This window comes from Argiope bruennichi, chromosome 10 (genome assembly GCF_947563725.1).
Source record: "Argiope bruennichi chromosome 10, qqArgBrue1.1, whole genome shotgun sequence".
Classification (NCBI taxonomy): Eukaryota; Metazoa; Arthropoda; class Arachnida; order Araneae; family Araneidae; genus Argiope; species Argiope bruennichi.
In genome coordinates, this window is record NC_079160.1 from 57,480,709 (window position 1) to 57,498,902 (window position 18,194).

Below are 18,194 nucleotides of genomic sequence, written 5' to 3' on the forward strand. Positions count from 1 at the left end.
GTATACGAGAAATTAAAAATGTATAAACATTATTAATTTACAGAAACCTAAATAAAATATTAAATTCAAAGAAGAACAATATTGCAATAAAATATTGTATTTGAAGAAAATGTGAATTTTTGATACTTTGATGTACTTGACTTTCCAAACTTTATTCATTAAAACATCTTTGAATTATTTGACTATAAATGGAACGTAATTCACTGTTCAAATGAAACTATATGAAGTTACAGTCAAGAGTATGTTATCCATTTAATCAATTCATCTCGTCATCTTACTTTTCCATTTCCTTCCCATATGATTAGTTTCACATATAAATGTATACAAGAATTGAAGTTTCGCATATAATTGCTTATCAGATTTATTCTCTAATTACTATGGTGCCGTATTTACAGAGTGAAAAATAAACAATCTAGCCTTATATCCTGAATTATATCCATAACTAGCCTTGGATGCCTTATGCCTTGGATTTCATCCAAAATTTCATATAGCTCTAAAAGTTGGGTAGAAATAGGACACAAGCAACATCTAATCAATATAGTCTATTTAAATTTTAATGTATTATGTTCATTTGCAAATTGATGGAAAGATAGATACACTTCCCTTTAATGTATATTCTCCACATCTTAATGCATATCTATAATATTGCTTTGAAAGCCACGTACAAAATTCTATAGGTCTTCCACTTCTCAACCAAATAAACGGAAGTATTTATCTTACGAATTATTTTGTATATTTATTTAACTACAGAATATAACAATGTTTTAAGTTTAACTTCGTCGATAAGCGAAGAAAATTCATTCTGTATATAGAATGTATTAAATCCAAAGATTGATAAAAAAAATATTGAATATTAATGTTAAAGCTATATATTGAACTTCATTTTTCTAGCTTATAGCTGTTTTGTATTATCACGTAGAAATAAATCTGCAATAAAATGCAGTTTTTAAACGGATTTATTTTACCGTAGTTTTTTTACTTGGACAGCATTATAACTGAAGACTTATTTAGCTGCGTCCATTTCATATACTTGGAAGAATATTCTAGAACAGACAGCTAGGGAAGATATTTCCATATGTTAAATTTGCTTATAAATTAAGTAAAGAAAGTAATTGTAAACAATATTTCTTGAATTTGAAATCGGGTCCTTGGCGTGGTAAAGTAGCGCTGTAACCATTAGGCCACCAACTCGTCAACTAGAATGCAACAATATTTTTATAGAATTTCATCTTCTTCATTACACGGATGTCAAAAGACCACCGATTATTTCACCGACTCGGCCCAAAATTTGATGCTGCTATACACCTTTATTTTAAAGATCAAATAAAAAAAATCATCTTTTTTTTTGAATTTTTGTGAATTTAATTTTTAAATATTGCGAACACATATAAATCAAGTGGTTATTCAATGAACCAGTCGATAAATGTGACGCACAATTTAATATAAATTTACAGTTCTATTGATAAAATTGTATATAATAGTTCATCCATTAATCTCATTGTGTTTATAAAATATCTTAATTAAATTAAATTATCTTAATATCTTAATTAATTAAATTATCTTAATATCTTAATTAATTAAATTATTAAAATATCTTTGTCTTAATATAAATGTATACACACGAACAGATGATAAGGCAAAACTTACTTTAACAGATTTTGTTCACAGTCTGACAGAAGTCTACAATTAACGTCTCTCGATTAATATATATCGATTTCATCGTTCTAAAATTTTGTTTTTAGCCTAATCGTGTTTGCAAATAGAAAGATTGAGATTATGTGGCGTTTTCGAACATATATCATTTATAAACCTTATTACATTTTCAAACTATCGTGAATGATTTGAATATTTATAAATAAACAGACTGACAATCTACTCTTCATAGATTCTGTCAGAAAGCTGTGAGACAATTTAATATGCATAACAAAGGATGCTAAAAAACTTTAATAATAATTATTAAACTAACTATTAAAAGAATATAATCAACCGATAGATGGCGCCAGAATATTATATGGAGATGATTCACATTCTTCCAGTGATTTGGGCGTTCCGAATTTATTCGTGGAAATTTTTTAAAATAATTAGATTGCTTTACAAGAAAGACTTTTTCAGCGTTTATTTGATGTATTGATCAAATTCTTAATCCTCTGTTTTTCAAAACGTAATGAGATGCATAATTGCGGGAATGGGATTGTAAAGATTATTTTAAGTCTTAGGAAGATCAAAAATATTGTCATAGGTTTCTTATAATCCCTAAAATTTAATGGCTGTTACATGGCTTTTATAATAATTATTTCCTAACAAAAATGTCGAAACTATGCATGTTTCAAAATAGCGAGTCAGACGACATAGGTTAGCAAAGGGTTAATTGAGAATACTGTTTTTTTTCTTCTTCTGAATCTAGTACTTTATATAAATTTATTATGTTTTTCTTACTGAATTTGTATATTTGTATTTTATTTCTTTGGAATTTTTGTTTTTTTGGAAACATAGCAATTTTATTTCAAAACTTTTGCGATATAGAAGATTTATTAGGAGCATATTTATCTTTTTTCTAACAACTAAAAATAGGCTTCCTAGTTCATTTTAACTAACTCAAAGATGGCGCTAAAGCCCTTCAATTACTACTTAGGATGACGAGGCACTATTAATGGGAGTGATAGGCATGTACAGCTTTGGACGCGGGTGAGGTGAATGTGGTTTTGCTTGTAACTGGTATCTTCTTTAATTTCTTGTCTTAATGATATTTTTTGGTTTTATAATTGAGTATTTTGTAGTTTGTGTTTATTATATTGTGGTTTTGATTGGATTTGGAAGTAATAATTTGCTTTATTGTATAATTTATTGTCTTTTATTTTTGTGATACTGGTTTATCTGTAAGGCTTCAATTTCTGGGGATTTTCAGGTCACGAGGGGGTCAAGTTGAAAGTCAGACAAGTCACCAAAAAAAAATCCCTAGTTTGAATCCCTGCCTGAGGGTGACCCTTGAGAAAGTCTTCAGGCCGGATTCAACATTTCTTTCTTTTTGAGTCTTTTTGCATTAAACTTAATATTTTTTACTAATTTGATATCTATTTCATGGGATTTTCAAGTCACCAGAATTAAAGTTTTGAACGGAAGTCTAGTTTCTCACAGAAAAAAAAAATCCTTAGTTGGAATCCTTTCCTTTATTGATCTTTGATAAATTCCAGAAGTCTCCTCAGAGTGGACCTTCTTTTTAATTTCTCATATACAAAGTATACTAAGAGAAAGTATTATAATCATCAAAAATTTTGAACTCGAGATTTTGACGAATCGCCACATTTCACCCCCCCCCCTTCGTTCAATTCAGAAAATCACTTTCATGGAGTTATGTCTGTCTCTCTGTGAACACGATAATTCAAAAATGCTTCCAATTTTCATATATGCAATTTGATATAAGGACTGTATTAAAATGTGTGAATTTCTATCAAATTTTAAACAAGAGCAATTCAAAAGAAGTGTCTTTGTCCAGTTGTTCGAATCTAAGTAAATACGCCAATTACAAAATAAAAAGAACTAAATAAAATAAATGTCGCTCATAGATTTAGTGTCTAAAGATCATATCTGAGAAATACGGAACCAAATCCGTCTAAAAGTTGATTGTCTGTTGGTTTGTACTTTTAAATGCTTTTAAAAGCAATAATATAAAAAGTAGCACCTTAGATAAATAAAAGCTATTAACACCGTTTTAGCATTTAAATGGTGGATCCTTGACAAATTTTAAATCATATATGAAAAAACAAACAAACAAAAAAAAAACCGACAATCTGTTGTCTGTACCTTCACATGCATATAAGCTCTATATCTCTAAAACACAAAGACTTAAATAAATAAAATTTGGAATGTCATCTTTTGACTACAGTTTCCTTGACTACAGTAACTTTATGTCCAATTCAACAGATCAGAAAAGTGGCATCTAAAATACTCATTCGGTTTCTTGGTACATGCGTATTAATCTCCGCACGCAATTAGGTTCTTTAATAACTATTATTGACTAGTGATATGTAGTTAATAATACACAAATATCAGCTTTCATTAATTTACCACACGATTCTCAAAATAAAAATCAACAAAAATAGAGATTTGAACATTGATGGTGCTCATGCCTTTGTCCAAGGTCTGCAGTTTTATTTGGGTGACACATTTATTAGAGATTTCTCACGAAAGGCATATGGACTATTTTACAGTTTTTTTTTACTATACATGGGCTATTTTACTATACCTTTACTATACTTATCCTTGGCTATTTTTACTTTTTCGTTAATTCGCTGTGGCCATCTCGGTCTCATCCTTTTTGGATGCATTATTGCCGATGTGAATAATCGATTATGATTAGTAATAATGGATTCATCACATTGATTGTAACACGTATATACTTAAACTCAACTTACAAATCACGCTTTATTATCGCATTCACGAGTTAGACATTGAAGGTGAAACTCTGCTACCAGATCATATCCGCCATCCATATCCATAAAACACCCCTCTAAACAGATGTTTTGAGATTTTTGAACAGCAAATGGCACTGGAAGCTTAGTTACTCTTAAAGGCTTGATGAATTCTGTCAAATACATAAAAATATTGCGCTGTAGGATTGTTCCATTTTTGGAAACATTTGACGGAACATTTCAGCATGACTTCACCCCTGGACACACTTCGGAATTAGTTCAGAATTTTTTGCGGAAAAATAAAATAAAAATACTTGATTTGCCTAGTAGTTTAAAAGGCCTAAATCTCATGGAGAACTTATAGCATATTCTCAAGAATCGTTTATCTTAGATGAATTGCACGACAAAAGAACAAATGATAAAAACACTATGCAAGTGTGGTTCCATGATAATGAAGTCAAGACTATATACACTGAGTTTGTGGAGTCAGTACCAAGTTATGTTGAAGAGGTCATTTCTGTTAAAGGAGGACATACTTCGTACTAATATAGATATTTATCAGTCTACTTCAGGTATGTAATGATTAAAAGCTAAGGTTTTAGAAAAGATCCTTTATTCCATTTGTCCCAATTAATTCGAGAAGTATAGTAAATTGCAAGACAGTCAACACCTTAATGGACTGATTTTTTGAATCCAATATTATCAAGCATACGAATGGATACATTTTTATTACTGCCCCTCGAACAGTTAGTACAAAACAACAACAACTGAAAAAAGTGACAAGTTCAAGTTTGGTTTATTTTACAATTATGAGTTTTCCTGTTCACAAAGATGTATAATTTCGAAAAAAAAATGATAATTCAATTACAGAAAATTCTGAAAAGCGGAGATTCATAAAATTCTCGATATCAGAATTTTTTTTATGTTTACAACATTGTATATTTCATGTACGAGATAGTTAAAATGACAACAAAATCTGCATGTCCATTATAAAGAATTGCCTCTACGCAGGTCGTTTAACAAGGGCATAGGTTAAATTAAGATAGAGAGCGACAGCATGTGGAGCCATGAATCTCTTTTAACGTTATCTAAGAGTGATGGAAGAGTTCACTTAGGATGGAAGTCACAAAAGACGATTAATCTTCTTCTTGGTGTGTGCCAACAGCTCCAGAGATAAATTATTGGATTGGATTCAAGAGACATCTTGAGCCTGTGCTGCTGGAGGAAATTTGCCGTTTTTTTTAAGGGACGACATGTCTCGATAAAATCATCAACAAACTGCGATGAATCATGCAGCATCTTAACTGTTGTTGATAGAAAATAAATACAATCAGAAATACGTTATCAGAAATTTATGAGAATTTTTGAGACAAGAATTTTTTTCATCTTTCTTTTGTACTTTGAGAAATTGTCGTAATAGTTAGAATGCTGAATTTGATATTTTAAGGAATCTTCGCATTACAGACCTTAATGAATTCGAAAAACACATTCTTGAAATTGTATTCGTTTATCCGTGAGTATGGTAACTTAAAAACGCTTTGAGTTAGATGGATGAAATTAGTATGTGATCTTAACGCCACATTTTTAGATTTCTATCAAATTTCAAATGATATCCATGAGGAAAAAGTATGTGTGTTCAGCTGCTCGAGTACAAGTATACAGGACAAATTCAAGTATACACGATGCACGAATTTGATATTTTAAGGAATCTTCGCATTACAGACCTTAATGAATTCGAAAAACACATTCTTGAAATTGTATCTGTTTATCCGTGAGTATGGTAACTTAAAAACGCTTTGAGTTAGATGGATGAAATTAGTATGTGATCTTAATGCCACATTTTTAGATTTCTATCATATTTTAAATGATATCCATGAAGAAAAAGTATGTCTGTTCAGCTGCTCGAGTACAAGTATACAGGACAAATGCAAGTATACACCCTACACGAATTTGATATTTTAAGGAAGCTTCGCATTACAGACCTTAATGAATTCGAAAAACACATTCTTGAAATTGTATCTGTTTATCCGTGAGTATGGTAACTTAAAACCGCTTTGAGTTAGATGGATGAAATTAGTATGTGATCTTAACGCCACATTTTTAGATTTCTATCAAATTTCAAATGATATCCATGAAGAAAAAGTATGTCTGTTCAGCTGCTCGAGTACAAGTATACAGGACAAATGCAAGTATACACGATACACGAATTTGATATTTTAAGGAAGCTTCGCATTACAGACCTTAATGAATTCGAAAAACACATTCTTGAAATTGTATCTGTTTATCCGTGAGTATGGCAACTTAAAACCGCTTTGAGTTAGATGGATGAAATTAGTATGTGATCTTAACGCCACATTTTTAGATTTCTATCAAATTTCAAATGATATCCATGAAGAAAAAGTATGTCTGTTCAGCTGCTCGAGTACAAGTATACAGGACAAATGCAAGTATACACGATACACGAATTTGATATTTTAAGGAAGCTTCGCATTACAGACCTTAATGAATTCGAAAAACACATTCTTGAAATTGTATCTGTTTATCCGTGAGTATGGTAACTTAAAACCGCTTTGAGTTAGATGGATGAAATTAGTATGTGATCTTAACGCCACATTTTTAGATTTCTATCAAATTTCAAATGATATCCATGAAGAAAAAGTATGTCTGTTCAGCTGTTCGAGTACAATATACAGGATAAATGCAAGTATATACGATACCTGATATACGTACCAGGATAAAACGTACAAATCCGGATTAATAATATTTGGTATACAGGATTAGCATCTAAAATATCCATATCAAGTAACCAAATCTGTCAAGGAATTACCTTCTATTAGTTATGATTTCATTTGGATGTAAACCCGATAAGTAAAAGAATTAATGAATTAAATTAATGAAATTTTTACACACTTTTCATCTTTTAAGGACAGATACTTAGCAAATTTTGAATTAAATCCGTCCAAGAAGTAACTGTCTGCCAATTAATACATCCGTATGCATGTGAACAGATAATTTCTAAACGCAAAGACTCAAATGAATGAAATTTGGTACTTTGTCTTGTTACTAAAGTTGTAGCTCTGGGTTGGAATCTGGTTTCAACCGTTTGAAAAAAAAAGGCATTCAAAATACATTTCTAATTTTCCTTACTATACTATGAGGTTCAAAAATTTTATGTATGGAAACGGAAAATAAAAATCTGAGCACTCAGAGAATTAATAGCCTTATAGAAGATTCATAATATTTAAACGGGGGAAGAGGACCTAACACGTGTAATTAGAAAGATGCGAGAATGTCTCGGGGTGACTACATTTGATGGTTTAATTTCCCGTATATAAAAAATATTGTAATAGTTAAAATTTTCTATATTGCGATTTTAATGAATATCCATGATTTAAAAATCACTGAGTTATAAAAAAAAAACAATTTCGGTCCATCCATTTGTAAACTCAGTAACTCAATAATGCTAAAAGGATTCAGATGAAATTTTGTTTTCTGACCTCAAAAGTGCAGATTATTCTTACAAGAAATTTGTTTATGGGAGCTCTGCCTGTCAGTCTGCATCTGAACGTGATAACTCAAAAATGTATGGACACAGATAAATGCAATTTACATATGATTTTATTACTGGATTGCAAATACTCACTGGTTTTGGACTGGATCCGTCACAATTTGGCAGTTTGCCAATTTGTATGTTTTAAGATAGCTAAAAACTGCAAGAATCTAAACTCATAAATTTTAATATAAAATGTCCACACCAATTTGTAAATATACATCTAATTTTATACAAAATATTATTTAAAGGATATACAGAGTTTTCATGATCGTATAAGTCAAATTTGCAGGACTATTAAAAGAAATCGAAACAAAATACAGACTTTTTCATCGGAAATCAAAATTATCAATAAATGTTCAATATGATCTCCATTAGAAATGCGGATGATATCAAGGCGGTACGATAAAACATTTCATACTTGTTCAGAATATCTGTGTGATTTATCAAAATGTGTGCCTCAGGTTCGCTAACATCAGCTGGAAGTAGTGAAACAAACATCTATTATTTTATGTAGACCCAGAAAAAAAATTATTATCGCCATACATTCATAGCCTTTCTGAGCTTTTCAAAACTGCCCACCAAACATGCTGAACAAACTGCGTGATGATTTATCATGCTACTTCGATTTCTGGAGGACTTTACCAAGCGTGACAAAATCGTGTTAACGTTCAAAAACTCGCGAAGTCTCTGCCAATTTGGATATATACATGAATGATAACAAACGGAGTTTAGGAATCACTAAAAATTATCAGGATCAGTATCTTTGATAAGAAATCACCAATAAGTAATTCATCTTATTTGAACGACATTATGTATTTTTCTTATCAGCATCTTTGATAAGAAATCACCAATAAGTAATTCATCTTATTTGAACGACATTATGTATTTTTTGATGAACGGATGAACTTTATGTGGATATGGTTTTTGATGATGACAAATGGATGTGAATTTACGGGCATAATCCATGAAAAAGAAGAGATACAAAATTCATGCTTGATTTTCTTGAAAGCTCAATACAATGAACCCTATGTTTCAAATATACGAAAAAGTCTAAAAAAAAAGGTCAATTCTGTTGTTGATGTCAGTGACATTATAACTCACTTTGTTCAGCTTTGACATTTCACTCACTCTTCTTTTTCTATAACAATATAAAAACAATATATCTAAAAACATAAACAATATATAGTAAACAAAATTAAATACGTTTTTTTAAGGACCTTTTAAGGACCTTATTTTAGTCTTACAGTATAAAAATATGGAATTACTTTTTAATAAAATTTCACGATAATTTTAATATTTAATATCGCAAAGATGGCAGATAATTTGATTATTGCAAGAGTGACAGAAAAATAAAAACACTCGCACCCTAGTTTCAAACGGAAATATCCTAACAGAATATACTATTTAAAGCACGCGCTTAAATTTATGCATTATACAGAACCTTTTGGAATTTTCTAAAACTGATTATTTATACTACTTCGCAAATGAATTTTCAATGCTTTACTTATGCTGATTAAAAAAGGAACAAAAAATCACGCAAATGTTGTTTCAATTTGTTACCGAATCTTGTATTATTTTAAATTAACCGTCTTAGGAAAATACAGGTTATGATAACAAATGGCTTTGGGTTTAAATAAAATTTTGTCAGGAATATGTGTGGCAAAAAATAAGAATCTAAAATTCAACTTTGATGAACGGACATTGTTCTTAAATATTATCCATAATCTACATTTTATACGATAGTTTTAAACCCACTTGACATACATATCTCTATCCGAGATCTATAATTCGCAATGCATAAGAAGTTTTGTTAGTCAAAGCCAACTCGGTTTACTTATACATCATAATGAAAGTATGACTTCATTTCAGCAATCGGATTTCTCGCCAAGCGCGATAAAATTGTACCAGTTACCAAATAACGGACCAAATGTCAACCGATTTGGAAGCTACAAGAAATGATAACAAAACTTTAAGGTTGCAATGAAAATTAGTAGAATTACAAATGGCTAAATATCACCTTAAAAAACTCAGCGAGCACATATTTCTTAAATCGGTTCCATATCTAATGTAATTGTCCCGCTGATAGAGTATTTTAATACTGATTTTTTTTAAAATTAAGAGTCTACTCGAAATTCTTTCCTAGTTTAATAAACAATTTTAATTTGACTTTGTGATTGTTTTGAATATTAAATTCCGTATTTGTGCTTGTACATAAATAATATCCACTACGAAATAAATACGTTGTCATAATTAATTTGAATTCTTTTATGCGAAATACGGTCCACTTTTCTATGACTTTAGTTTGACATGGTTGTTATCTGACTGTAAAAATAAAAAGAGAAAGCAAATATTTTAAAGACACTATAAAAATTAAGGAGAACTTTAGATTGTAACTTTATACTTTCACTCAGTCAGTAAAAGTTCTCTTATTCAATTTTTTATGGTTTATTCTAGAAGTGCAAACCATCATAATTAGAAGGATTAAACCATAGATCTTAATTAGAAGGATTAAACAACTGCATTGGAAATTATTTCAAGAGTGTAAAAAAAGAAAGACATGTAGAGAAATTTCCCTGCAGTTTTATAATTTAATATTTCGCATCTTATTTTACTTAAAAAGAATAATTTATTACAATTTTCAGTAAATGGGAAATAATCCTTTCCAAATTTTAATATTCATAGTACTATCTTCATTATTTAATGAGTAATTTCATTTCCATATGGTAATTAATTCAAATGTAAAGTTCTAGCTTTACGATTGTAAGATAATTAGTATGAATGATTGAAAAGTTTAAGTTTGGAATGAACGAAGATAGTAATAACTTTTGCTGTACAATCCCTGCTTAGTGTCTTCATATCTCCTAATTCCGAGCGATCTGCAACTAAATTTAAAGAAGATTCTTAATACCAAATATATCCATATATAATTATAGAGATTTCGCAAATATATTTATTTTGATAATTAAGCTCATTACATTACTGGAATCTAGAGATGTCTTTAGTAATTACAATTTTTTTCTGAGCATTTATTTATACATATTTATGATTTTCAACTAATATATGAATGGCCTTTGAAAATATTTCTCTTTTACTCACTATTCATTTTTTTAAAAATTCCGTTTGCAGTTAAAAAGTAATAATTTTTTTTATTAATTATTCTGTTTCGCCCTGCAGGTGACATAAAAAAGTTCGGTTTTTTGATTATTGCGTATAAATTTTAAAATGCAAAAAAAAAAAAGCATAATTTGCATAACTTCAATTTTATATACAATTTTAAAAGACAATTTATTCGTACAAAAATATTCTTTTTTATTGAATAACTTTTATTCAATATTGCTATCACAATATTTTTATAATTTTTGAATCATTTAAAGAAGATGAAGTAACCAAATTAGAAAATAATATTAAGTCTAAATTGTTAAAAATATGAATAAAATAGGATAAAAATATTTTATTAGAATAAACTTAATATTTAATTCTTATTTGGTTAATTACATTTGAGTTTTATGTTAGGTGTAGCAGCATTGGTGCGCTCTAATTACAATATATCTTTCTTTTAAAAGTCTTTGGAAATATTTATTTTATAACTTAGTTTAATAAACATTACTTTTATTTTATGATTTGTAATTTCTTAAGCAGATAGTAGTTATATTCAACGAATGAATTAGTTTCATTTTTTTCTTGTAACTTTGCTATTGAAATGTTATATGGAATTAATTACTAATTACTTGTCATAAATTATCCTCGTACAATTAAAAACACATAATAAAATATTTAAAAAAATGGATAACTAGGAAATATATGTTGATGGATATTTTAATAGATATCATTGCTTCGAATTGAAATCGACTTTCCGTTGTTTTATGAATCTTTGTGCTGAAAATTGTGATATAGGAAGAAATATTTCTGTATTAGAAGTTTTCTAATTAAGTTTCTTAAGAAATTTGACTATTTACAAAATTTTAATTTTTATTCTGCTAACACGCTTTAGAATTCATAATTAGATTTAAAAACCAACCTACGATGTGCAACGTCGAAATTACTCTTGCCTTAACTAGCCATTGGTGGGAGATGTAAATGACCGTTATCGGGACAGCAGAGAGTTAGAACATGAGACTCAATCCTAATGTTATTCCTGGTTACGATAAAGTTCTACTTATAGGAGGTATGCTTCTTCATGGAAGTGGAGATAACTAGGCTCCACATTTTTAATATATGGACTTTAAAAGTGAGAACCAATTACCATACACGCAGTCTATGATTTTGATAATCATGAAATAAAGATTTTATTTGATTAAATATAATTTTTTCTTGGATTTTCTTCCCTCAAGGCAAATTTTTTAGAAGTATAATACCCTTTTTAAAATATTGCGTGATTCAACTAGATTTTAATGGGTACTGAATGTTTAAAAAATATTTGAACATGGAGAAATTAATAATGAACTAATTACTTTGCTCACCTTTAATAAATGTCATTCGAATCCTTCATAAAGATAAGAAATTATTAAAAAATTGAATTCAAAATTCAGTTGAAGAATATTGAAAGTTTTTTTTTAAATACAGCAGTTTGCATATAGAAGGAAATTGTAATATTTATAACTCTTCTTGAGTAAATTATTTTTATTTTCTTAATTAAACTATCACAAGATCTTCTTTCAGAAAAACATGCATTCATTATAAGTCAAGTGAGTTATTATTTTCACACAAGTTTGTTTATACACCGTGTGATTATAAAAAATTATCCCAGTTTATGAGATCGTAATTATCATAGCATTCACAAGAATGGAATTAAATTTTGGTTCAAGGTATTTTGAGGTATGCGCTCAAGAACCATATGAAAAACATTTAAGCTCTAACAGTTAGGGTTATATTGACAAAATTTTCAAACAACAACACCAATGTTTTCTTATCGAAATGAGTTTTCCATAGCAAAAACAAACAAATAAATAAATAAATAGAAATGTAATGGTATCTGTAGCACGAAAATCATCAAGACTAAGTAGACGAGTAGAAGAAAGTAGAGAGTTTGGTAGAGGTAGACAGACTAAGAAGAAAAAAGACAACAACGAATAACTTTAGAGAAGCAACAGAAAGCAAAAAATTTATTGTTTCACAAATTCTCTACTTGACTTACTTCAACCACGATATCGCTTTTCATGCAGCAAATGGTGCCTGAAATTAAAGCAGACAAAATGCCGAGAAGAATCTGTTGAACTTCACAGCTCTTGTAAACACATCACAGTTGTTTTTACTTTTTTTCTTAGTCCGACTAGCGCTGGTAATTTTCGTGCATCTTTGGATATACATAAAATAAACTTCTATTTGAAGCTTTAAAAGTAAATTCTTTTGATTGAAAATACAAATTTTTATTCACAGATTGGCTGCGGATGGTGACTGGTGGAACTCGCCGCGCTTTCCCCTGCAGACTCTATGCCAAGTAAGAGCTGCCATCCAGGGAGGCCTCCGTACCTACATCTGCCGCTGTGTTCTGCCCATCAACGTCTTCAACGAGAAGATCTTCTCCGTGGTATGGTTCTTCCTGGCTTTCATTCTTCCCCTCAACACTGTTAGCCTGGCCATTTGGATCTGGCGGATCTTCCCATGCAATCGCCTGGCCTTCGTCCGCCTCACCCTGTGGAGGACACGCCTCTTCAGCCTCTCAGAGATATCCCGTGCCTCCAAGAAGGTGGAGACGAACTATCTGGGCTGGGACGGAGTCTTCGTTCTTAGGCTCATAGAGCACAACCACGGCAGCAATCTTGCCACTGTCATCCTGGGCAAGCTCTGGGAGTTCTACTCCAATCAGATGAAGGCCCAGGAAGAAGGGGCGGTAGACCTGGAGATGGGCAGACCAGGAGATATGGGCAGCGTGACTTCAGTAGCACCATCCACCTCCTGGCACTCGTGCCATGCTGGTGCGTGCCATTTGGGACACTTCACCCAGCAGCAGAAGAGATCTGCTGCACCACCGCACAATGGCTACTGGAGCAAGTGCTCATGATCTTAGAAGGGAAATAATAGATAAATAGGTGCTTAAAATTAAATTTCCAATTGCTATTTCACTAAACAAAACACAACAAATTTAGATATTGGAAGTGGATTTTTTTTCTGCCTTCTCTAACAACAACATTCTCTGTTCAAGGTGACACGAGCATCGTCATCTTGGTCATTTTGAAATACTGTTGACTGTTGTTTTTCTTAATAAGCCCAAGTTGTTCATCTTCCAGTGTGTACTCAAATGAAATGTATACTATACAAATGTTAAGAAACTCAGAAAAGGATTATTTTAACTTTTGATCAAGCAAGAACCTTCTTGAGTTCCTCCAGACCTGATATACCGGTAAGTATTATGCTTGTTTTATATAATTGCTTAATTTAGGTTTTAAAAACCATAGCTCATTTTAGGTTTGAATATATCAACAAGAATGATTGAACAGATTATATTATGTTTTTTAAATATTTTTAAGCAGATATGTAAGAGGGTACTGAGAATAAGATAATAGACACATAATTTTTTACAGCGATGAGACAGTGCTAATTAGAAAGCTGTTATTTAAAATTTTGTTGTATCCTCACTTCAAAATTGCAACAAATTAGAGCAAATTTTATTTTATATTTTTCATAAATTGGCAAAGCTTATTTTAACCCTTGGTATTCGATGCATAATTATTCTTCTAATACAAGGAATGTTTCATTGCTCCTAAAAATAAATATGTATAATTGCTTTAAGCTGAATTTTCCCGTATAATTAATTTGCATCTTCTTACTACACTGCAGTTATTTTTTACAATCAAATTTAAATACATAAATAAACTGTCAAAATGATGCCCCAACTTGAATGGTGAGTGAGAGTCATCATCCTAGTGCAAAGTGTTAAATTAAAATAACAAATTAAATTTATTAGAGATTTTTTATGATTCAAAAAGAACCAAAATACTGTCCAATTACATTTCATAAAAAGTTTAAAAAAATCTTTTTTTTTCTTTTTTTCTTTTTTTTACAGAAATACAGGTGGATAGATAGTACACATTTTTCAAAGTATACTGAATATGAGCAATAATAATCTTGAAACTTCTTATGACACTAAATATTTCAGAGGTTGAATATTATATTCAATAACTATCACATGAATTTTCAATCTTGATCTTCTTTTATTTTAAATAATTAACAAAGATACCTCACATTCCATATCTAATTCTAAACAAATGAGAGTGCCAACAACAACAATTTAATGAAAGTAATTGCAAATACCGTGTATTAGAAGTTATTTCTCTAAATTAAAATTTCATATCTTATTTCTTCTTATAAAACAGATTAATATACAAGTACATAAATCCTCATATTTCACCGATCATATCGCAACATCTTCCAGCAGAAATTCTACTTCACTTAACTGCGAAATAAAATATGAGCTTATTTATATTCCAGGCTGCCCCTCAGAAACGGTTGCTTCGACTGATAAATAACATCAGCTCTCTAATTAGAAAGGCAAATGCGTCTCAAATGTTTATTAACTGGCAGATAATTAACGTGCAACGGAGCCTCAAAATGTTCCAGGGTTCATTCTTGAGGTCTGTTTTTGAAGCATCTGAGTGAAAACTGAAACGCATAAACAACGCAGCTGCACAAAAAGCTTGCTCGCTAGTTTTAGATCATCAAAACAGATGGTTCTAATTGTTCCGAATGAATTAACTAATTTATATTTTTGAGGAAGACCAGAAGTTTTCTAGGACCTATACTTTGCTATTCAGCTAGTAATTAATGAACTTCGGGGTTCTGAATGTTGAGAAATCATTGTTTTTTCTCGTTGTCTTGTAAATTATGGTTTCAAAGAATGGCATTTACATATGATTTTCCCTTCAGAGTAATTAACAATTATTTTCCTCTTAATTATTTTCATATCAAAGTATTATATCGTGAGGGGTTGTTTCGACTTTCGACTTTGTTTTTATTACTTTGGATGACAGCGTTTGCTCTAGAGTCGTTCGAAAATGAAGCTTGAAGCTTTCTTTCATTAGCATGGAATACATTTTGTTGTTGTTGCTATTCTCAAACTGTTTATTGTTGCTTTGTTATTACTTTTACCTCCCTGTTTTTCACTTTCTCTAAAGAATGTTTATTTTTTATGTTTTTGTCAAAATATTTAGTATTTAAATTTGAGCCCGAAAACATGGTATTAAATTTGAATCAAATATAGAAAAAACGAATAGTATATGTTAAATAGATGAAAATATTTACTTTCCCATTCTGAAGCGATTTTTGGTAATTTGTTACATTTAACTCCACATAATATATTTTTGACACAATAAACATGAAAAAGACGTTTGAAATTTTTATTCTTTTTACAAAATATTTATTATTTAAATTTGAGTCCGACAACATAGTATCAGATTTAAATCAAAAATAGAAACGAATATTTCATGTTAAATAGATGGAAATATTTACTTTCCCATTCTGAAGCGACTTTTGGTAATTGGTTACATTTGATTGCCACAGAATGCAATTTTAACATAATAAACATGAAGAAAGACGTTAAAAAATTTTAAAAGCCAATAAAAAATTTAATTAATTAAATAATATTTGGATTTCTTTGTAAAATGTTTCATATCCTTATATTTTATTACCACACTGGTTTTGTTTCTTTGTTTATTAAAATAATGAATATAAATCAGTGCGAAGTGCTTCTCTAGAAGTTATAAAGACTTTCAGCTATTTTAATAATCATTTAAATGCTTTATTAATATGTTATATTTTTTAAAATTAATTTAATAAAAAGTTAAATGTTGCATATAAATTCGCTTGAAATGAAGTTTCAATGTGAAAAACAATATATTTTAAAAATTAAATTATAAAAATACTCTATTAATCTGTTAACCGGGTATTAAACTTATTTTCAATTCCTTTTGCATTGAAATATTTCGTCATACCCAGTTAACATGTTAAAAGAATCTTTCTTATAATACAATGAAACATTGGTTTAAGCCTTTTTCAGGCTTATTAAAGAATCACACCTTGGAAATTATTATTATAATTTTTAAGAAGTTTCTCTTACACATATGTTTGCATATAGTTACATTAACTTAAATTTCCATTGCTTTTAAAAGTTAAACATATTTAAATAAAAAGAATATTTTATTTAATATTAAGCGTTAAATGTGAAGCAGGTATTGATATTAAATGTGAAGCGTTTAGGGCAATTAAAATAATATAACCGGTAATTATTGAAATTCATGTCAAAAATGAAACATTTAAAACAGATAACGAATTTCCTGAATTTTCTCTCTTAATAAAACTTTCATCTGTGTTTAAAAATGATAATTTTTTCCATCAAAAATTTTCTAGGCTGTTTTTAGGCTCTGAGTTTATGGAATTTAACTATACCAATATCGGCTAAAATACTTTTTTCGCCACGATGTGACCATTAGCATATAAATGTGCTTAATACTCAATGCTTTTCCAATTTATTTGGAGACATTTACACGAAAAATGCATTAATCATGAGAGATAACGCACAGCTTTTAAAGTGTCCTAGATCATTCTTTGACAGGCAGCCCAACAAGATACCAGCCAAAGAATATAAATCCCACTTTTTATGTGAAAGAACGAATACATATATTGCCACGCGACTACATCAAAGCTTAAACAACAAATTCCGCGCACCCCGGCTGATGGCATAAATCATCTGTCATACCAGGGATTTAATTTTAAAACAAACCAGGAAATGCTACCTCTTCACTAAGCCTAGTTCCTCGATAACGCATTAATAACAATTTATCTGAAATCCCCGCTTCGCTATTTTCCCGCCATTTCTGAAAGAATTCGAACGCGCTGCTACTGAACTTTTGAATTTCCGTGGTCCGGAGAGCTTTCGTTATCTTTGAGCTGTAATTCGACATGGAATTTAACTTTTACACCGGGATCGATTTAACTCATTGCCTGAGGTGGAGGGAAACGTATGTTGCTTAAAATAACATTTTGGAATAAATTTAACGAACCAGAAGAGTCAAACAGAGACTTGACTTTCTATTAATGTTGGCCTTGCAAGAATAATTAGACAGAAGTCGTGTTTACTTTGATAAATTTAGCACGCTTGTGTTTCTGGTCATTTGTTTTATATTTTGACTATCATGGAATGCTTTTTAAACCATGGAAAATGTTCGTCTCTGATATTTGATATTATGAATAATCTGAATATGCTTCTAAACTTTTACGGTCTTCTTGATGACGACTTT

At 30.1% G+C, this 18,194-nt stretch overlaps 1 protein-coding gene across 1 annotated transcript in view; it reads left to right on the plus strand.

Moving 5' to 3' along the window:
* LOC129988936 (innexin unc-9-like) overlaps positions 1-13,966 on the plus strand; it is an 80,756-nt gene extending 66,790 nt beyond the window's left edge. Inside the window, exon 3 of the mRNA XM_056097222.1 lies at positions 13,339-13,966. Within this exon, the coding sequence (XP_055953197.1) occupies positions 13,339-13,963 (625 nt within the window). The 3' untranslated portion in view covers positions 13,964-13,966. The remainder of the gene's footprint in view (positions 1-13,338) is intronic.
* The last annotated feature ends 4,228 nt before the right edge of the window (positions 13,967-18,194 follow it).